Raw genomic sequence first — 22895 nt, 5'->3', positions numbered from 1 at the left:
ACTCACCAACTAAAAGGCCGCCCAAAGGGTTTTTCATTTAATAAATTTGTCTCATCGATAACTTTATTTTCCTTCGTTGGTGCGACGGTTGGACAAGTCATTGTATTTGAAGCTCTTTTTATCCTTTATTTAAAACAAAAGTTATACATTTTTTGTGTGTATTTATCTTTTGGACCATTCGTCAACTTTAGTGAGTGGTCCATCTTACGTTTGAAGTGGACAATAAATTCTCAAATCAACCTCAATTATTGAATTATATAGCCCCTAGAGTTGGGCGGTTTTTTTTTTTAATTTTTCATGAATGATCTAGTTAGAGGGTAACTATTTTAAATTAAATTTATCATGCACCTATTAGGTAATTATCTACAAAGCTTATGGCGTTCTAGGAGTAAGAGCTATCAAAGTAATTTTGATCGTTAATTAAATTGTACCTAGCACAATTTTTACTTAATTTGATATTTTTATATTCTTATTGGTCTCATTGTGACTTTCAATCAACCACATTGTCATATTGATTGTGAATTGTACCCAACTATTTAACTAAAAAAAGTTTTAGTATTGTGAGTGTGTATTTTGATATATATCAATAAAAGTAAATTAAGCAAAAATAGAGGATTAAGAAATCCCAAAATTATGCTCCTATATTTTTCCCTAAAGCTTCCCTATTTAATTTTAGGATCTCGGTTTTGTAAATGCATACACCAGATCTCCTATTTTCTACATAAAAACAATAATCATATGTGGGCCCTACCAATTATAAGCTTAAAATAAATTTAGGGTGGGTGTAAATTTAAGATTGAATTTGGGTAAGTGTAAATTTTTTTATGGGCCTCATCCAATTTAGGGGATCTGCTGAATGCATTTTTTATCTCATTTTTAATTATTTTAGCCTAATTTTAAAATTAGTGATGCATTTAGGTGATCTGCTGAGAGTGCTCTAAGAAATTGAAATCCAAATGATTATCGTACCGTGATAGTGAAATTTTTGGAGTTATTGGATTGGCATGCTTACACAATTTGACCAAAATCAATAATCACGTGATTGATTATCATTAATCATGTATAATACTATTATCTGGACATCTTTTTTCAAAATCTGATAGCTGCAATCTATCATGCGATGAATTTGTGGTATGTGTAAGGATATAATTAATAGATATTGTCATGATTTGGAAAAGTGGTTTGGATAAGTATCATATGCAAATTTGAGTTTGGTAGTCGTCACACACGTTTAAGATTTTAGGTTTACGTCTATCACAACTTTACAAAGTGTGATTGATGTATTTAAACTTTATTCCATTTTATCTGCTAATTGCATTGATGTGCCGTTGAAATAGGGCATATTAATGAGCTAAGAATATCCAAAACTTAGGTGCAAAATTAATTAAATAATTAAAGATGTAATTATTTAGTTAATGCTAATTTCAAAATCATGCAATGTAAAAGCATTCACTAAAGATTCAATAAATATATAAGGCCTTTTAATTTGTTTCTTTTAACTGATTTTGTTGTATATATATAATTTTAGTTATGAAACAATTGCAGCAGTTTAAAGCAAATTAATCACAAATCAGTAAACCCTAAAATTTTTGCAATATCTCAGATAGGTAGAAAAGCACACAGTTAGAAGATAAAGCATTTTCCTTACGGAAAATATGCTCCATGATTTGAATTACTCAATGATAAGATTTTCGCAACTTTGGTTTGGAAGTTAATTTCTCTATATATTTCCGTTTAATTTCCTACTGACACATTAAAAAAAAAGAAAAAAAAAAGGACTTTCAATAAGAAAACGTAGGTATAATTCTGCAAAAAAAAAGAAGAAATAGAAAAGGATAATGGAGTAATGGAAATTTCTTGTAAAATGTGAGCTCAAGAATTAGAAACTCAAAATATATATCATGTGTCGACAAACATAAACAGCCAAGATCTCAAACAGTAGGAAAGAGTCGGAAACTCCCATACGAATTAAGCACCGAAAATAGTTGGTTTAAGTTTGACATTTTTGTTACTTTTTTGACGACTATCAATAAGATTGCCACTTTTGACACTAAATTCTGCATCACACTGGGTATTGATTCCAATCCAATTAATCCAATCAAATCATGCAACCTTTCATATTTTTTTCAAATATATAAATATAAATTTCTATATTTTGTCAATATTTGTTGGAGTGTTAGATCAAACATAATAATATTGCTCAAGGTTTTTTATAATTAAATAGAATTGGGTTGATCTTTGGCGAAGTCGTGTATATATATATATATATATATATACATAATATTTGAGCTAAGACTTCATTAGCGATTAAAAATTAGTTTTCGACGGATCATTCAAAATGTTCTTAATTATTATAATGCGTCCCTTTAAAAAAATTACTTTTGTTAGGTATAGGTTCATTAGGATGAGCTTTCGAATTTATTTATAAATGTATTACGTTTGAAAAAAGTTAATTACAGATTAGTTTTTCACTAAAGTCAACTTAATAGATATAATTTCAAATTCAAGAAGATCAATATGAATAAGAAAAGGCTAAATATTAAAATATTAAAATTGTTAGGGATAATGTTAAATTGTTAATCCTACGTGAATGAGCTAAGAGAGCCATAGTATTAGGTATAGGGTGGTAAGGGCGTTTTTGTCGGAAATAATCGAATCATAGATCGTTTATATAAAATTCAAATGTGGAACAAACTTTTTAAACCTTTTTGTTTTCTTCCCACTTAATATTAGGGTAGTAAATTATTAAATCGAACCAAACATTTAATCACTATAAGATTATATATATATATATATATATATATATATTATAGTATAAGTTGAACATGAACATGATCTACAACCAACATATTGAAAAGGACAAAAAAGATGTTCCTCTACACATGTTTAGCTATCAAACTCGGGTTATAGTCAATTAGACAATTAGACAATTACTTATATATATAGATACATATTTGATCCATTAACATATTTAAATTAAAAATATATATTTATACTTGTGTAATTTTTTTCTTATAGATGATTCAAATTTCGGCATGAATTTCTAAATTTCTACGTATTTTCTTTATTTATGTAATACATTGATTTTATAATTATCATCAAGATTAATCTCATCCATTTCCCCATATGAAAAATATCAAATCGAGATAACTGAATAGTCAATTAAACCGATTGAACCGCTTTTTATTTTCTCATTTTGTTTGTTAATTTTCAATTTTAATAATAAAATTCAATATTATTTTATATGCAAATATTAATCAGCATTTAAGCGATACAAAATCAATCAATAGTAGAAAATAATCAATTATAGCAAGCAAACCAATCAGTATTTTTTTAGGGGCAAACAAAGCCAATATTCATCAAGCAAAAACTTAAACTTTAATTTATCATACCTCACAATTATTTATATAAATATATCAACTCAAACATAGTTTATTCATAGGAGTAATCGAAAACTGAAAAAACATTAAAAAAGATTTTGATTTAATTCTATTTATTTATTATTTTTATGTTTTCCGATTTCTTTTTTATCAAGAGAAAATGGGGGTGGTTGATTTAGGCCAAAAAGCTTGAAAAGACAGTCCAAGGCTGGCAGTAGGCAGATAGAAGGGCATGGGCCCACTTATCGGTTATTCCTAATAAATTGGGCCCCCAATTTATTTGTTCAGACCACTATTTAGTCAACTATTTTTTTTCTTACCCCTCCCACTTTCCACACACGTAACTCTTTATTCTCATTAAAGGTTTCATTTTCTTTCTTATTTTGCTTTCCCTTTTCTGTTGAATTTTGTTTAAATACTAAAATTTAAACATACTCATCAAGCAATAAATATTTTTTTAGTTTTTTTACCGGTGCTTTTACGATAAAATACAAATAAGCATATAATAATTGCAAAAATGCTATGTAGAAATAATGATGTAAGGACAATTCTCAAACATTTATGAAATTGATATATAAGTAGTAAATATTTTAGTGAAAAATTGTAATTGGATTTATGTATATCCACATAATAATGTCCTACAAAAAGGAGGAAGGAAATGAAGAATAGTGGGTTTTAAATCCCACATGATTAGTGGGCCACAATGTTAGCTCTATTTATCGTGTTTATTTATTTGTTCACTCATTGCATGGGAACCCACTCATTTATCTAACACCTTTTTTTTCTTCTCTTCAAATAAAATTTAATTTTCACGTAGCAGTATATATATATTACATTATGCAGTTTGGTAGGTCCAACAATTTTCTAAGCTATGGCCTATGGGCTATTATTGGTGGATGCTTGATGGAGACCGAACGATAAATTAAATTCCTAAAAGTGGTAGTATTTTTTTTTTATATATATATATCTTTTGATTGAGGAAAGTAACATAAATATTTAAGAAATACCTCGACATTTACAAATGTGCAATGCATAGAATTTATCGTAGGGCCCATTGTCACCGGCCCTAGCATATGTGTCACATCCCTTCCTAGTTCCTACAATTAGTAACAATTTTGATGTTGTTATTTGAATTTGATAGATATGAAGTTACATCTTACAACCTATAACTGTCTGTTAAAACCTCGTATATTTCAAATCTTTTTTAATTCACCGTGGAGTTATTTTTTCATTTCACCATATTTTTTTATGTAAATTTGTCTGATTCTTTTTTCTTTTTGTATCGAACAATAAATCCAAAGTTAATTTGTTGATTTTTTTTTTCTATTTTTCTAATGGGCAAAGCTACTCTCATATAAACATATTAAAGCAAGTGTCATTTAATTTACTTAAAACAAAACATATCTATATATCTATATATATAATATCAATTATATTATCATAAAGATAAAAATAGCCATTAAAATAAAAAACGCCATTCTTACATTTATTATTATTATTATTATTATTATTATTATTATTATTATTATTATTCATCACAACCACAGACGTCTTATTTGTAAATTAACCATATTTTTTGTCGATAATTAATTACCACAAAATTTCTTACACGTGAATTGACTATATTTTACCTATAATACATAACTACGAAAATTCGAAAATTCTTAGATGTGAACTGATTTATATTAATTGTCTATAATTCACAACTACAAAACTTATCCATCGCGAATTATGGACAAGACAATACCTTAAATAAAAAAATGAAATATATATACAATTTTCAGCCCTTAGATCATTAAGATCTACGGTTGATTCGTAACCCTTTTCGATGAATTCGTGGTCTTAGGTTCGAATCTCAAAGGTAGCAAAATTTATTTTTCACAATTCGTAACCCTGTTGGATAAAATTCGTACATTAAAAAACGTTTATATTTATATTTTAAGAAGTGCTTTCATTGTAGTCCTCCCCTATATATATATATAGAGAGAGGTTCAAGAAAGAACCATAAATAAAAGAAGACCGGAGAACCATTTTCAGCCATTCGATCATCAAGATCTACGGTGGATGCATCATCTTGTTGGATGAATGCAGATCCTGGGTTCGAATCCTGAAGGGAGCATTTTTTTTTTAATTTTTTAGTGCATTAATTTTTACAGTGGATGCATTAGATTTGATGGTTCTCCCGTTCTCACAAATAATGTAGTTCTCTCTAGAACCACACCCTATATATAGGGTTAGGATCAAACGAGAATCACATCTTTTCATAAGAACTACAAACTAAGAACAAACACATAAATACATGAACAAGAGATGGTAAGATTATTGTTGAGCTTAAGTCGAGATTGTGGAGTTGGATGACGATCCATAATGTGCAGAAATCAACAGAGGAGTTCAGGAGTTGGTACACCGCAGCTTTGCCTGGAGAGTCTTGAGCGGATGTTTTTGTTTGTCTTCTGTTCTCCCTTTCTCATCTTTTTCTCTCCCCTTTGTATTTCTTTGGTACTGCTGGTACCGGATCAATAAAGTTGCTCCATTTTCTGCTAAAAAAAAAAGAGATGGTAAGATTATATACATGTCATATTTAACTATTCGCGGTCTGATTAAATATTGTTCATATATATTATGTATGTATTTGTTCATGGTTCTCCATTCTCGCGAAAAGATGTGATTCCCACGTAATCCTTTACGTATTACCTAAGGGTTGGTATCTATGGAGAATTCTCTATTGATTGTTCTGAGTAAATCAATAAATTTACCGCATAAATCAAGAGACCGCACGAATAGACATATATTCGTAAAACGCGTCACCTTCAGGATTTGAACCCAGGCGGAATGTTTGTTCAGTAAAATTGTTAGCGTATTCAGTAAAATTATTGACTTATTCAGACCGATCCGAGATTCCTTCTCCATCTCTCAATATTTAGCCTTCATATTTTTATATATGAACTCATCTATCATATACTCATAATTATGAAATAAAAAGTAGAAAACTATGTAAAAGATCACGACAAGGTATCGATACAGAACAAAAGACTTGATGGGTGCTATATAGTACTCCCTCCGTCCACCAAAGATATGCCACTTTACTTTCGACACGGGCTTTAATAAAATGTGAGTAAAGTTGGTAGTAGAGTAAGGGTCCCACTTTAAATGTGAGTGGAGTTGTGTGGACCCTACTACTAAAAATGGATGTGGCATATTTTTTGTGGACGGACGAAAAAGAAAATTGTGGCATATCTTTGGTGGACGGAGGGAGTATATTTTATCATTTTTGAGTTTGAGCTTCTGAGAATGCCATTTCCGTACAATTTATAAGATTTTACACTAAATCCTAGTTATTTTATTTGACATTTTATAAGAATACAAAAAGAAGAAGAAGAAATGCTGCCAACTCAAAGTAGCTCTAACCAAATTTAATTAAATAAAAAATTATTAAGAAAGAAAAGAAAAATCTAAGGAACCCTCGAAAGCACATAGAAGCAGACTAAAGGTCGAGCCTCATTATTTTTTTTTTAAGTAAAATCCAATGGAAAAAACTTTAAAAAGAAAAAAGAGTACTCATCTAAAGAATAAACCCGAAGGCCAAGAAAAAACAAGAAGAAAAAGAAACCACGCACATGAGAAAGGGGGGTAAAAGTAGCTCTAACCAAAGGAAAAACTCATGCAATAAAATATATTTCGTGAAAATGAGAATTTATGAATAAATTAATAAAATTTATAAATAAATGAATGTAACACATGAATATTTGTATTCTTACTGATTTTGAAGTATATAAATATATTATGAACAAAAAGAAAAAATATATACGAGCAACTAAAAAGACAGTGCATGCAAATGCAACAATAATTGGCGTAGTAGATGGTAGAAAAAGGTGAGAATAATGAGCATTAATGGAACATTGCGTATGCCAAACTGTGCATATACATAAATGGAGGGTGTATATATAAAGAAAGCTTATAATTAGGGAGGTACTACACTAAGATGCATAGCCATTGGCTTTCTTGTTTTGAACATAGAAAAATAGACTACTTTTTGTTGCGAATCCACTAATATAATTGACTCTTCAAATCATAAATCTATCCTATTAATTCGAAACGCCTCTGCCTAGCTCGTGGTACATAGATAAATAGTAGTAATATAACATAGGATTCTAGATACTTTATTATAACCTTTTCAAGTAGCCAAGAATATATAATAATATCAAAAAGATAAGTGTAAAGTCTATTTACTTATAAAAGATGTTGAATAGTTTGGAAATTTATTAGCATGAGGGAAACAAAATAGGAAGGCCATATTAAGTTGCTAATTTGATGAAAGTCGAGCAGGACTATGCATTAGGCTTGTGGGCTCGGGCCTATCCGACCTAGTCTACAAAGATGCACTTCAATTTAGTTTTGGAATCGTCCCACTCCCGAGCTATAAAGATTTAGATGCAATCGATTTTCAGCTCAATCCAATTCTTCACAAAAGATACTCCATCCGTCCCATCCGTCCCATGAAACAAGACTAAATTTTCTTTTTGGTCTGTCTCACGAAGCAAGATCAATTTCTCAAAGTAACAAAAAATTTACTTTTTATTCACCTTTTTACTTTTTCACCTACCACACTTAACACACAAAATACCAATTTCTTAATTCTTGTGCCGAAAAGAACTTGATCTTGCTTCATGGGACGGATGAAGTATATAATAATTATCCTATTATAACATATCATGAGTCATGAGACTAAATCTTATCTAATCTATTAAACTGAACACTACCTAAGGGTCAGTACGATTTACTCAAAATTATAATGGCCCGAGATTACTCAATATTAAGCGGGCTCAAAATTATCCAAAATAAAATTTGGCATAGGGAAGGCCAAGACTCATAAGTCATGGCTAATCCTATGTGGCATTGTCCAAAGACTAAGTCACGGGTTGAGTCCATCAAACCGAACACCAACCAAAAATTTGGTCGTTATAAATACTGATTTTGGTCGTATTTTTTTTTTACAATCGAATTTTTAATCCTACAAGTATTTCAGTATTTCTAATGTAACTTGGACTCAATCGCATATGCTTTGACAAACTTTCTAGTGAAACACTCATCCTATAAGTTTTTTAAGTCAAGCACGATTAACCATAGTAGTCAACAGTATATAAGATGCATATTATTGATATAACTAGCACTTATTAGTTTATTTAAACTTTCATTCAATATAAAGTATCATTCATGCATAACCTTATAATACGTCGAGAATGATATCTAAGACTTGTGGTGTCGGTGAAAGAGTAACGACAAAAATAACGATCGATTACAAAATAATAAAAAAATGAAATTATCATTTTCTATATAAAAATAATAATTTTGTTGCTAAAAAATAACGACCAGTTTTTAATTTCTCAACAATTCCAAAATAAGAATTAAATATAAAAAATATTTTTTAAAAAAATTAATATTATCGACTTATTTTAAAAAATATCAAAAAAATTGATATTAATGACCGAATTTTCGATCGTTAATTTTTTTTTAAATAAAAATATTAACGATCGAATTTTCAATCGTTAAAAAATATTAAATATATTTTTAAATAAAAATACTATAATATTAACAATCGAATTTCGGTTTTTGAAAAAAAAAATATTAACGACCAAACTTTCGATCGATAAATAATAAAAAAATAAAAACTATCAACGATCAGAAGTTCAATCGTTAAAAAATAAAAAAATGAAATCGATTGTGAAATCGTCGTAAATCTGTTGTTACTGTCGATAATTTAACGATCGAAATTTTATATTGTTAATTCCAATTGTTATAAGAGTTTTTTTTTTTTAATAGTAAGTTTTATTAAAACTCGTACTCGTACCAAACTCAATATTATGGAAGGAGGACGTTATAACTTTTGACATCAATTTCTACTTAGTAAATTAATAAAATTATTCCAATATTAAAACAACAGGTAGGTTGAACGGGTATTATCGAAATTTGTGATGCATATGATTACAAATTTACAATGTCTCGTATCGATTTTTTTTTTGTATTTTTTTTCTTTCATGTGCATGGTTCGCAAAACTCTATATTCAATCTAAATTTGTTAAATACTCTCTCCTATTGGAGTATATAATAAGTCGCAATTTTCGATATAAAAAATTGTTCGACAAATAAGTACAAGTCATCGCAACACACTTAAAAAAATAGTAGCATCGAACCGTCAAGAATGGGGGATTATATTATAAAATAAAATAATTGCATTGATTAATAATATTAAATAGTACATAAAATTGAAGATTACAAACAATATGCTAAAAATATAATGGTTTCAAATAAAAAATGATGACTTAAAAACCCTAGAATTCATTTCCCAAAAATGTTATAAATACGGCAAAGTCCAATCCATCCCATTCGAGGGAGGAGAGAGATTCCCGGAGAGCCATGCGTGGGCTTAATAATTAAATCTTAGCGATTTAATTAATAATTGATTAAATCTTGATTGCATTATCTTACTGCAAAGTTTTACTTTACGTGCATTACAACTCAGCAACCTGTGTACTTGATTGGAAATTAATTAACCATAATTAATCAGATTTCCACCTTAATTTCTCGGCACATTAACTATCATGATTTCTTATTGATAGAATTACTTGAAATCAGAACTACATTTATTTAAAACAATATTTAGAAAATGTTATGTAAATGATAAAGTAGGAGAGTTATTTATAGAAATTGGACAAGATCAATGGGATAAACAAAAAAGGAATACGAGATAAGACGGAGGGAGTAATTGAAGATTAAAAACATGTATCTATATTGAAATTTTGAAATTTTGAAAAAAGGAAATGATACTCCGTTTCACTAATTTGACCATCGTGTAAAGCGCAGCGTTTCCACGAAACAAACGGCGTAGGTATATTTGATGGGTGGCCGTCAAATTCAAAAAAATAATGCTACACCGCATATACTACTATTTAATTAATATACTTACTAAAATCGAAAATACGTATATAATAGTAAAAAAAAAAGTGCAGAAAAAAATCAGCTTTTGGGGCGTATAAAGGGACAGGTCCATGGAGTCCATAGTGAGGCAGTGTCACCCCATTATACCATGTCCTTTTCATGTACTGACAATATTACCCTCATTTACTACCATCATGCTATTTATTGTCCAAGTCTGACGGAGGGTGATTTTGTCATTATAGCGTCGAATGCTTTCACAGCGCTGTACAATTAGCATTTGCTACAGACTGCTCTTGTTTGTGCAATTGTGGCCCCCCTCCCTCTCTCTTTCATTAACCATTTATAAAACCATTTCCTTTTTATTTTCTCTATTTATTTGTTTTTTGTATTTGTATCACAATTGAAAGAAAAATGGACAATATTGTTTCCCCTTCGTTTTAATGCTTTTATTATATAATTCTGATATCGTCCAATCAAATTTATTTTAATTTGAAATTTGTGTGATCGTGAATCCATAATTGATGTTTTTGACCTGTATTTACTACATGTAAAAATATCAAAATTGATAAAGTGATATTGCATTGAATAATATATAAAATAAAAAAGAAACGAGTCAAGATTATTGGAACGCATGAAGTAGTTTAGATTGCAACTTAAACAAATTAATAGTTTATTCTCTTAAATGAATCTGCTACAATATTATGACAATGAGGTGCAGTCTATTTGTAAGACGTCTTTAATTAACAAGTTGAAAATTTGAATTACTTGAAGAGTTAAAATGTAGATGTGTTTTTCTTTATTTAGTTAATAATTAGAAGAACAAAAAACTGCTACACTATTTTTTTTCTTTCGTCACAATATACACGTATCAAATACCTATTACACAAGTTGTTATAATAAATAAGTGGAAACAGATCTTAATCAATCGTCACTTGTAATGTTCTATAAATAATAAAAGGAAAAAGTTTTCTGGTCGCAGTAATGCAACTTCTTTCTTTTATTATTAAATCTACGAACAAAACGCACATGCTAAATCTTATTTAATTTTACATTTGTACTATCATTTATCCTAAGTTTGGTCGGTCGTATCGCAGCTTGCAATGAGTTGTGGTACAATTTTTGTAATTGGTTGCCTAACATTATTTGAAAATCAAAGCACGTCGCAATTATCAATCACTCGTGTCCCCCTAAAATTACAAATTTGCCCCTTTCTACTGTTGCCTCGTTTGTCCTATTGTCCTTCAAGAAATCAAATTTCCTTTCCTTGACTTCTGAATCCGCTATTAAAATATTCGATCGACACATAATTATATTTAGGGGTTATGGTAAAAAAATACATGAATTTTGAAAAAAGTTATAATTTTCATATGAATTTATAATTAACTTAAAAAATATATAAATTTATATTTTTATTGCAATTTTCACCTAAGTTTGACTTTCAACGAAAAAATGATTGATATTGCCAAGGAGGCCTAGCGCAAGTGGCAAAACTGAGACACCCAAAAACTCTCATTTGTGAGAGGTCTTGGGTTCAATCTCATCTGCATGCGGATAGTTTTTTTTATTTTTGTGTAGGTGGTGTTCGCACCTTTGTGTGGGTAGTGTTTCAACCTTTGTGTGGTGTAAAGGTCCCCCGTCTGCGTGCGAGTTGCTGATTTGTTTATATATTAGATGTCTCTTGTAATTTTTTTTAAAAAAATAATGATTGATATCATATATTTGTGTTTAGTAAATAAAATTTGATAAAACAAAAAAAATAAAAAAACAAAAAATTGATTCACCCCAAACCTCTAGCAGCAGCACCGAGCCCAACAAAGGGTAATTTTGTATGAGAAAAATTGTAGCGAGAACACTGTTCACATCAATGATATAATCGGAGAGTAGGCGGCCGATTCCTATACAAAAGAGCAACAATGTTTTTCTCACAAGCTTGAAAATTATCTCGGTCTTTCGTAATAACAAATCAAGGAACCAAACAATCGATTAGCCTAGATACCTCTGCTGTCTTGAGCTAATCGGGGCTACCAAGCGGGGCCTCAATGTATTTTTATATATATTTGATTAAACAAATATAGGAAATATTGGTTGTATATTGTTATTGTTGTTATTTTTTTTTTGTTTTTGAGATAGTATATAAATCGTTGCTTACTTTTTTACTAATTAGTTGAATATTGATCTAAAAAATGATCCATTGAACTTCAACACAACTTACAAAGTTGGATAAAAATTAGTAATCTTAATTAGTTACACATTTGTCTTGAATACTCTTTTAGATACAAAATACATTATCAAAATGTATATTATAATAAATTAATAAAAATAATTAAACTAGTAGTACAAATTAAATCAAATATTCAAATAAATAAAAAATACAATTCATATTACGCAGATACAAGTTTATCTATACGATCACAGGCTTCACACGAGACAATTGATTAGACTTTAATGCAAAAAAGTCAATAATAGTGGGAGATCGATTGAATACAATTGCCACGATCACTGCAGAGTTTTGGATGGTAATTATTGGGGACAATTTATTCACATCTCTTTAAATCATGTCCAAATCCAATTAAACTTATTCATTCATATGCTATCAATAATTAATCCACCTCCCATAAGTCTGATATCAAGTACTTTTCATTATAGTGCATTAATGAAAATGAAATTATCCCCCCCCCCTTCCTATATTAGTTTTCTATATATACATGCTATACTATTTTCAATTTGGGATTTGAACACACAATAAATTAAAAAAATTATGATCATAATTACAATATTGTAACAAACATATATTGAATAAAATAAATACAAAAGTAATTAAATTGATGTGTTTCAAAATGAGTTATTAAGCTTGCTCTTTTTTTTACCACCAAAAAGACAAAACAAGCTATTATACTCAATCCGTCCCAATAATCTTGTCCCATTTTTCTTTTTGGATTGTCCTAATATTCATGCCATATTTCTAAATTGGGACATAATTAAGACTTGTTTAACATTAACTTAATACACTAATATATACTTATTAAATCAGTCTAAACCCTAATTGCCTCTTTCTCTCTCCACATTCTGCTGCCTCCCTCTCTTCTCCACCCTCCGCCTGTTGTTCTTTTGCTTGATTCTGTTCACTGTTCTGGCGGCTCCCCGATGTTAGGAGCAGTGGCATTAGCAAATTTTGAAGGAGAAAGTATAGTTTTATTAACAATACTTAAACTTAATTAACAATAATATAAATATATGGGTCATACAACTTTATTAAATCGTGGATGACACAGAATCCACAATTTAATAAAATGTGAGTGAGGTTGTTAGTAGAATAAAAATGTCATTTTAAATATGAGTGAAATTTTATGGACTCAACTATTATAAATGAAATTTACAAAATTGTTATAGGTCAATCATAAAAGAAAATGATAACATTTTTTTTTTAATGGAGAGATTTTTAGAGCGAGTAAACTATTGATATACTCCCTCCGTCCCAAACGAAATGTCATGTTTTCCTTTTTGGGTTGTTCCAAACGAAATGTCTTGTTTCCTTTTTTGGTAATATACTCTCTCTCTATACTTAATATTTAAATAATATCCATCAACCCACTTTATCTACTTTATACACATTTTTTAATATCCGTCCCGAAAAGAAATGAGACGTTTCGTTTGAGACGGAGGGAGTAATTGGCTGTAATTGTGATTGTTTACAACGTATCGGAATATGATTGGGTGGTCACGGCATCATGCTAAACACAATTTCACGTCAGAGCGTCTCTCACTCCCCAAGGTGGTCCCCACCATAAAAATACATTGTTGGCCGTTCGATCCAGCCGTGCTTTTGAGAATCATGAGATCCCCTCCGTTATTTATTAACATTATTTTGGAAAGTCAAATGTTTTATAGCTAACGTGTGAAAATATCCCAAAAATTTAATTGAATGAGTCATCATCATTTTAACTTTAAAAAAAAAAGTAAAATACTTTAAAGTTTAAATCCTTAAACTCCAGTCACTGTTGAGAATTTAGAGAACTACTATTAGATATAAAAATAGTTAACTTTATTCCTCAAAAAAAAAAAAAACTTTAAGTCACGTTTCAAGCATTTTTCATTGATAATTTATATCATTTTTTTAAAATTCTATTAGTGTTGTGTAATGTTATTTTGTTAATCGAATATACAATATTTTGGTAAAGTAATTTCAAATTTATTCTATATATATTTATATTATAATTTATTACTATATAATTTTAATTAATTACTAAATGATTATTACTTGGTCATATTTTGTTGATTTATAAAATATACTAGTATATTATTATTATTGTGTTAAATTGTTTTTTTTTTTGTCTTTTTGAGTTTCTTTAATTAAATATTCAATTGGAAAAATTATGTCCGACAGTTGATTTAGTTTCATACGTTGTCATATATCCATTTGATTATGTCTTCAATGTAAAGGTACTCCCTCCGTCCCACGAATCTTGACACATTTGATTTCGGCACGAGAATTAAGGAGTTGTAGATTAATATTTTAAGTGTGTAGTTAATAAAGTACATAAAAATGATAAAATAGAGGAGAGAATGTAATAAAATTGATAAAAGTAGAAGAGATAAAGTAATAAAAGTGATAAAGTAGGAGAGAGAATGTAATAATTATTACCTTATTTGGAAATATATCAAGATTTGTGGAACGGTCCAAAAAAGAAAACGTGTCAAAATTCGTAGGACATGTGAAATACTTTAACAATTGTTGATTGTTCGCTTCAAAAATAATTGTTGATTGTTCACTTAAAATTCTATTTGCGGAGCTGATAAATAACTGAACGCAAATATAATTAATTATAATAAGAATTAGATACTCTCTTCGTCCCATGAAGCATGACACAATTTTTTTCTGTATGAGAATTAAGAAATTGGTATTTTGTATGTTAAGTGTGATAGGTGAAAAAGTGAAAATGTGAATAAATGGTAAATTTTTTGTCATTTTTAGAAACATGTCATACTTCGTGGGACAGACAAAAAAAAATTGTGTCATGTTTCATGGGACGGAGGGAGTACTTGCTAATTGCTATTCCGCCGCGTATATATAAAATCAAAGGACACGTTCTATTCAAAAAATCCTCCAAGACAATGCAATAAGATATCTACGATAAATATGTGAAATATATATACTACCCACAATGATAAATGTTGAAAATAGACGTTCTTTAACAAAAGGCGGAATATATTGAAAATTCAATATAATGTCAAATATGTGTTAGAGCACCCGCAACGCTCTTACTCGAGCGCTTACTCGAGTAGAGCATTGCACTCGAGTAAGGCGTTGCGGGGAGGGCTTACTCGAGGCCTGCTCGAGTCTTCGAGTATACACGAGCGAGAGAGAGTGCAAGCACCTGAATTTTAAAAAAAAAATGAAAATTTCGAATTTATGTAATTTATTTATGTAATTTTAATGATGTTTTTAGGTGGGTTTTATTTTTATGTAATTTGTAGAATTTTTAATTTAATAGAGTTTTTAATTATTAGAAAAATGTGTTATTTAAATTTGAGTATAAATAATTTAAATGAAAAGCATAAAAATCAAAACTAAAAAAATCAAGTAGACTATCATGTAACCCCAATGCAGCACAACTTACTCAATGTGGTCCCCCACTATCAAGTAAGCCCATTGCGGATGCTCTTATAATATATCAAGATTATTTATAAGGATGTAAATCCGATTAATTCACACGATTTGGAATTAGCTCATACAATTTCAGGTCATTTTCGATTCAAGTCAATTTGATTGAATTTTTTTCGGATAATTCTTTTTTATCCTAATACTAAATTTTAGTTTTCTGGCTATCTCGTTGGACCAATAAATTTACAATTTTTTTAAGTATATTATTTTTTTTATAATCATTGGTTTGTAAGAAAAAAGTAAGACATATTTTTTCAACAAAAAATTCGTCTTATTTTAAAACAAAATCGGAGGGAGTTAATTTTGGCCCCAAAACCTTTGACTTTTTAGTCCAAAATTGGAAACCCAAGTCAAAGCAAATTTTTCATTCTTAAATTTTGGTTATCTTTTTTTCAAGTCCAATCCAGTCCTAAATTCAGATTGGTCGGATCGATTTTACTAGTTAAGTAAGGATTGCTTACACATTCACATAAATAATTAACTTTCTTTAATTTTTATGTCATAATTTTTTTTAACTAATTATGGAAGACACGCTCGGCAAGTATTAAAATCTCATTTTTAATTTTAAAAATAAATAAAATTTAGCTATTATGTAATAAGATTTTTTTTGATTAATTAGGTCAATTCACTTGCTTTTCAAGTCAGCCCTTCGGACTCGCTAACTATTTTTGGTTCAATTTTTTTTTTCGAGTTATAAATTTTCGATACTAACTCTCCTTTTAGATCAATCTATTTAAAGTGAACCATCGATTTTGGACTAAGAAGCTTGAAAGGCAATCATACTTAAAAATAAAATAAAATAAAATAATCCATATCAATTATAGTAGTATTTTGAATATGAAAATGTAAATTTTCAACTTTGTATAAAGTGTAATGATAATTATAGTTATTAAATAAATTTAATATTCGATAATGAAAATTAGCATTACATATTATTATTATAGAATATTACGCATCATAATAAATATATAAATATTTTCATACACAAACATAAATAATTTTTTTAAAATTTTCAATGAATAAATAGAAAATAATTATTTTACATTTTAATTTTTTCATAACTTACTCATTCTAAATTTATTTTTGATGATTTTTATAGTATATTAAATTTAAGATACATATTGAATATTTTTTTATAAATCAAATTTGACGACGTTTATAAAAGAATTTTAATAAAAAAGAAAAACAATAAAATAGTACAAAAAATATGTGGGAAAAGAGAGAGAGCGAATAAACTCTTCTTTTATAATATTATTATATAGATTTTGTTACCCCAAGAAGGCAAGAAACATATAGGTTTCTTTTTTCTGAAACAAAGCGTATATGTATCTAAAATGTATAATTAAGCAGGGGTAAAATGTAATCGGAAATATTTGTGCATGCCTTATAATGATATACACACGTTTTTCATTTTTCTCATACACAAACATTATAAAAAGTAGAACGAAACGTAACTGGAATTTACCAATTACCACTTTATTATTCCCCACGTCACAGATACATTTTCTTCTTCTACGGCCACATTTCGTTTCAATCAGATAAAGGGACCCCCCACCGTTGGATCCAACGGCTGGAATGCTTACACGACACGTGTCGCCTTCCCACTCGTTGGTTGGGACATTGGTTAAATCCTTACCTCACCACAGGTGAGAATAAATATAAAAGCTCGGAAAAAATTAAAACCTTATCTTCTTCTCTACAATAGGCTTCTCATTCCACCTCACAGTCTCTCTCTCTCTCTCCCCCTTATTTCTCTCTCTAAACTGCTCAGATCCAGACCTCGGATATTTACCATTTACCCCTCCCATGGCGTACTCGTTCCCGGAGGAAGTTTTGGAGCACGTGTTCTCGTTCCTGAGCTCCGACAGAGACCGGAACGCCGTCTCGTTGGTGTGCAAGTCGTGGTATGAGATTGAGCGGTGGTGCCGCCGCCGCATATTCGTCGGGAACTGCTACGCTGTATCACCGGAGATCGTGATCCGGCGGTTTCCGGAGCTGAGGGCTGTGGAGATGAAGGGGAAGCCGCATTTCGCGGATTTCAATCTCGTGCCGGAGGGCTGGGGCGCCTACCTGTACCCTTGGATCGCGGCGATGGCAGAGGCGTATCCGTTCCTGGAGGAGATCAAGCTGAAGCGCATGGTGGTGACGGACGAGAGCTTGGAGCTGATCTCCAAGTCGTATAAGAATTTCAAAGTTCTCGTGCTGTCGTCTTGCGAGGGTTTCACCACGGATGGTCTCGCCTCGATTGCGGCTAATTGCAGGTTAACTTTTAATAGATATAGTTGCTAACTTTTGTTATTATGTGCCTTCTCTTTATTTGTTTGTTATAATGGAGGTTCGATTAAAATGGTGTATACAATTTCGACCTATGAGCAGCAGCTAGACGAGATGACCTTTTGTTCAAGTTTCTGCTGAATGAGAGTGTCCAGCTTACGGGTAGCAATGTCGCGGTGGTTGAAAAAAAAATATTTTTTAACATTTTAGTTGTGGATTCAGGATTCGATTAATTTCTAGGATATTTTTCTTGTGTTCTTTTTCCCAGGGACTACTAGATCTCGTTTATCGTTGCACATATTTAATATTTACCCATTTGACTTAGGTTTTTATGAGAAAGATCTGGTTTGTTTCTTGCATTTTTGCCGGAAGTCTTCCCTTGCCTGTGTAATCATCGCCTAAGTCTGAAGTAAGCTGCTTGTTTAGAGTTTAGTTCTTGATAGGGAGTGTGCTATCTTGAAGAATATTTGCAAAAGTGTTGCTTTTCTTTTTCTTTTCTAAATTTTATTTGTGGGTTAGACTCTTTTTGGGCCTTGTGACACTTTCCTCAGCGTGCATTATTTGCTTTTGTTTTCTGTTATTTTCCTCCCTCGGGAAATTTGATTCTGTAAGATTTTAAAATGGTAAAAGAACTTGCATCACTATTTAATGTTCCTGTGCTTGTTTAAAAAGACTAGCTTTTATTGATCTTTATCACCAAATTATAGGCTCTTATATCCGGATTTGCTTGGTTTACTTTTAAATACTACAATATTTTGATAGTTGATTGTGATTTTTCACTGCAGGCATCTGAGGGAACTAGATTTGAGGGAGAGTGAAGTAGAGGACCTCAGTGGGCATTGGCTTAGCCATTTTCCTGATAGCTGCACTTCTCTGGTGTCACTTAACATGTCTTGTCTAGGTTCTGAGGTAAGTTTCTCAGCCTTGGAGCGACTTGTTGCACGTTCCCCTAACCTGAGGACTCTCCGTCTGAACCGTGCTGTGCCCCTTGAGAAGCTTGCTAACCTGATTCGCCGTGCCCCCCAATTAGTTGAATTAGGTACTGGTGCCTATTCAGCTGAAATTCGATCTGATACGTTTTCAAACCTGGCTGATGCATTTTCAGCCTGTAAACAACTCAAGGCTTTGTCTGGTTTTTGGGATGTGGTTCCTTCTTATTTACCAGCTGTGTATTCTGTCTGTTCTGGAATCACTTCGCTGAATTTGAGTTATGCTGCCATACCGAGTTCTGATCTTGTCAAGTTTATTTGCCAATGCCAGAATTTGCAGCGTCTTTGGGTATGATTCTGGCAACCTTTTATCATTGTCACACGATTATTCAGTTATCTAAGTTGCATGTCTTCAGTTAATTGCAAATATTTTTTCTATTACTAATATTATTACAATAAGTCCTGCTGATTCTCACTTCAATTTAGTCGTATGGTATTTGTGAACTAATCAACTTTCGAATGCTTACAGGTTTTGGATTACATCGAAGACAGTGGACTGGAAGCTCTTGCTGCATCTTGCAAGGATCTGCAAGAACTTAGGGTCTTTCCTTCCGATCCTTTTGGAGCAGAACCTAATGTGTCTTTGACGGAACAAGGGCTTGTATCTGTCTCCGAAGGCTGCCCCAAGCTTGAATCTGTTCTTTACTTCTGCCGCCAGATGTCAAATGCCGCATTGATTGCTATTGCAAGGAATCGGCCTAATTTTATTCGATTCCGACTCTGTATCATTGATCCTCAAGCTCCTGACTACTTAACCCTCGAACCACTTGATGCTGGTTTTGGGGCCATTGTGGAGAACTGCAAGGAGCTGCGCCGGCTTTCCATGACGGGCCTCCTCACTGATCGTGTCTTCAAATATATCGGGACCCATGCCAAGAAATTGGAGATGCTTTCAATAGCCTTCGCTGGGGATAGTGACTTGGGCCTCCACCATGTTTTATCTGGTTGCGACAGCCTCCGGAAACTTGAGATAAGGGACTGTCCATTTGGGGACAAGGCTCTCTTGGCCAATGCTGCAAAGCTGGAGACAATGCGATCCCTTTGGATGTCTTCTTGCTCCCTGAGTTTCGGAGCTTGTAAGCTGCTCGCACAGAAGATGCCTAGGCTCAACGTTGAGGTTATAGACGAGAGAGGCCCACCCGATTCAAGGCCTGAAAGCTGCTCTGTTGAGAGAGTCTATGTCTACCGCACTGTTGCTTCCAGGCAAAGGCTCGACATGCCTGAATTTGTCTGGACTATGGATGAAGATTCATCCCTGAGATATTCCTAGCAGCACCGTGATTGAATTTTACCCGGTGAATCTTGCTTATGGGCGAAGCAGGTATGCGTTGTACGTGCTCATAATTCTTGTTTTGTTTCAGCAATGGTTTATGTGATTGCAGTGGCGGTGGAATTGAGGTACTTACTTTGCCATTGAAACGAGACAAGAAACGTGTTCGAGCTCGAAAAAAAGCCATCATTTTTCACTTTGGCTTGAGAGCTATCTATCTATACAATGCAATCAGTTACAAATAATGATGCAATCTTCTATGTTAGTTTATTTGATTTTGGAAGTAGTTATGTATACTAGTCACGGATTTATGTTTATTTTCAAGCTTCAACTTCTCATACTCGTATGCTTCATTTGGTAATCAGTTTTTTGGCAATAAATTACTTTGTCACTACAAAACTGCTCTTGAATTGGTTGTTTGTGTTTTAGTCTTGTTATTTTATTCAACCAATGTTTGTATCCTAATTATTTTATGCGTAATGCTCATCACATAGTTGGACAGAAAATTAAAATATTGTTTCATATGCATGCCCTTTGGACGCATGAAAGAGAAGGGCCAACAAATCATTCACTTGATTAATAATTTCTTCACTACTTGTGAGGTTTCGTAGTTTGTCGTTTCTTTTAAATTTTATTTTTTGGAGATGAGAGTAAAAGCAGTGGAATCTTAAGTGGGTAGATAATAACAACACACAAACGCGGAGAGAGAAACGAGGAAAAAAAAAGGAGAGAGAGAGAGAGAGAGAAAGTGTAATTGGAAGGCTGACATAAAACAAGTGGGGGTTGCTATACTTTACCTATCTGATGATGAATCCCTCTATTCTTGTGAACCAAAAATTAATTCATTTGCTTAGTCCTTCTATATATTTTAAGGAGTAATCATCGACACCCTCAATTTCAGTCCTAAGTGATTTTTATCAATCTTATAATAAGAGCACTCACAATTTATTCATGACGTACACAAACATCGGAGGATAATAATTTTGCTAAATAAAAAAAAACAGTATGCATGGATATTACTATTCATTTTCTACATTCAAATTATCTTCACCCCAAATTCCATTTAATCACCCTGGCTTAATAAGAATTCTTTTTTATTTTTCTTAGAAACAATTGATAAAATTGATACAAGTTTCATAAGTTATACTACTAGGATTGACAAGTTTCAAATATTGTGATAGTATTGGTAAAACCACTAAAGATTGTGATGAGGTTCGACCTTTTATCTCTAAATTTAATTGAAACTCTAGGTAACTTCTTACCTTAAAAAATATGATTGTATTAATGAAATTGAAAAGTTCCGAGAATAAGAAGCACCATATCAGTTAGACAGTTACACATGAAAATAAAAATAAATCTCGGCTTTTTTTTTAAGGAAAAATGAATAACCTCAAATAAAAACCTAATTTGGTATTGGAACTTAGTAATTTATAAGATCCCATCAAGATTTGTTTTTTTGGGCAAAAGTCCCACAATTTGACAAGTCCTGGCAAAAGTTGTGACAAGTTCATTGATAAGCCCTCGATTTTTGTAGAATATATTCTTTCAAGGAATCTACTTTGTCTTCGAGCAGATAGATTGGGTCTCTTATTTTGATGGTGAAGAGATTGTACAAACAAAACCCTTGCATAATCGCATTGTACTTCACCTCTGCTTTGAATGCTACCTCACAAACAAAAAGATTATATCACCAAATAGATTATGCTTAAGGAAGTGTCACATAAAAAAAGAAAAAACAGACATTTCTACTCTCTCTCTCTCCTTTGTGATTCTGACAAAACGTGATTCTTTTGATCTGTAATTATGTTGTCCAAATAAGTCAAACAGCTTTAGACGTTGATCACTGTTGTAGTCGTCAAAACTAGAGGCTTGAGTTATTAATGTCTCTGAATCCCACTTTATTTATCTTGAAAACAAAAATGTGATGGGCCCTTTAGACTTTTCATGGTTTTGGTTTAGGACAGTGTAGCCCATCTAATCATTAATAAAAACCTAATATATGCTTTTCTATTTTCTTCCGGCTTTTTTAGGATTCTTCAACTGATTTCTCTGCATTTTAATTTCTGGGTTTCTGTAACAACACAAATCGGAACATTTGGGATTTGTACACACATTTTTATTGTTTTATGAAATGTTAAATATTTAAAATACGTTTGTTTATTATGTTTGTAGGTATGTATATGTATAAATTCAACCCCATACTGTCAATCACACTATTGTATCATTATTGCAACAAAGCCTGCCACCTCTATGGTTTTTTTTTTTTTTCTTTTTCTTTTCATATTAACCACAAATTTATAGTGGACATTATCATATAAAAGAAAGATCCAATCTCATAAACACCTTTAAGTAATGCTTGTCAATTATACAAGTTGCCTCTCTTT

The 22895-nt window shown here is 31.2% G+C and overlaps 1 protein-coding gene across 1 annotated transcript; it reads left to right on the top strand.

Moving 5' to 3' along the window:
• The first annotated feature begins 17631 nt into the window (after window positions 1-17631).
• On the top strand, window positions 17632-20910 carry LOC131000501 (protein TRANSPORT INHIBITOR RESPONSE 1-like). The gene is made up of 3 exons (XM_057926432.1): window positions 17632-18239; window positions 19038-19530; window positions 19711-20910. Exons 1-3 carry the CDS (start codon window positions 17785-17787, stop codon window positions 20509-20511), a joined length of 1749 nt encoding a protein of 582 aa, XP_057782415.1. The 5' UTR covers window positions 17632-17784; the 3' UTR covers window positions 20512-20910.
• Window positions 20911-22895: the final 1985 nt, after the last annotated feature.

Source organism: Salvia miltiorrhiza, chromosome 8 (assembly GCF_028751815.1).
Source record: "Salvia miltiorrhiza cultivar Shanhuang (shh) chromosome 8, IMPLAD_Smil_shh, whole genome shotgun sequence".
NCBI classification, from domain to species: domain Eukaryota; kingdom Viridiplantae; phylum Streptophyta; class Magnoliopsida; order Lamiales; family Lamiaceae; genus Salvia; species Salvia miltiorrhiza.
The sequence above is the reverse complement of the archived record's forward strand: the minus strand, read 5'-3'. Positions and strand labels throughout refer to the sequence as shown.

What these genes read in the sequence shown, in the direction of transcription:
- LOC131000501 (XM_057926432.1), top strand. Translation starts at nt 17,785, where the DNA reads ATGGCGTACTCGTTCCCGGAGGAAGTTTTGGAGCACGTGTTCTCGTTC. An exon ending in TCGATTGCGGCTAATTGCAG is followed by an intron (nt 18,240 to 19,037) that starts GTTAACTTTTAA and finishes TTTTCACTGCAG; the next exon opens with GCATCTGAGGGAACTAGATT. An exon ending in AGAATTTGCAGCGTCTTTGG is followed by an intron (nt 19,531 to 19,710) that starts GTATGATTCTGG and finishes GAATGCTTACAG; the next exon opens with GTTTTGGATTACATCGAAGA.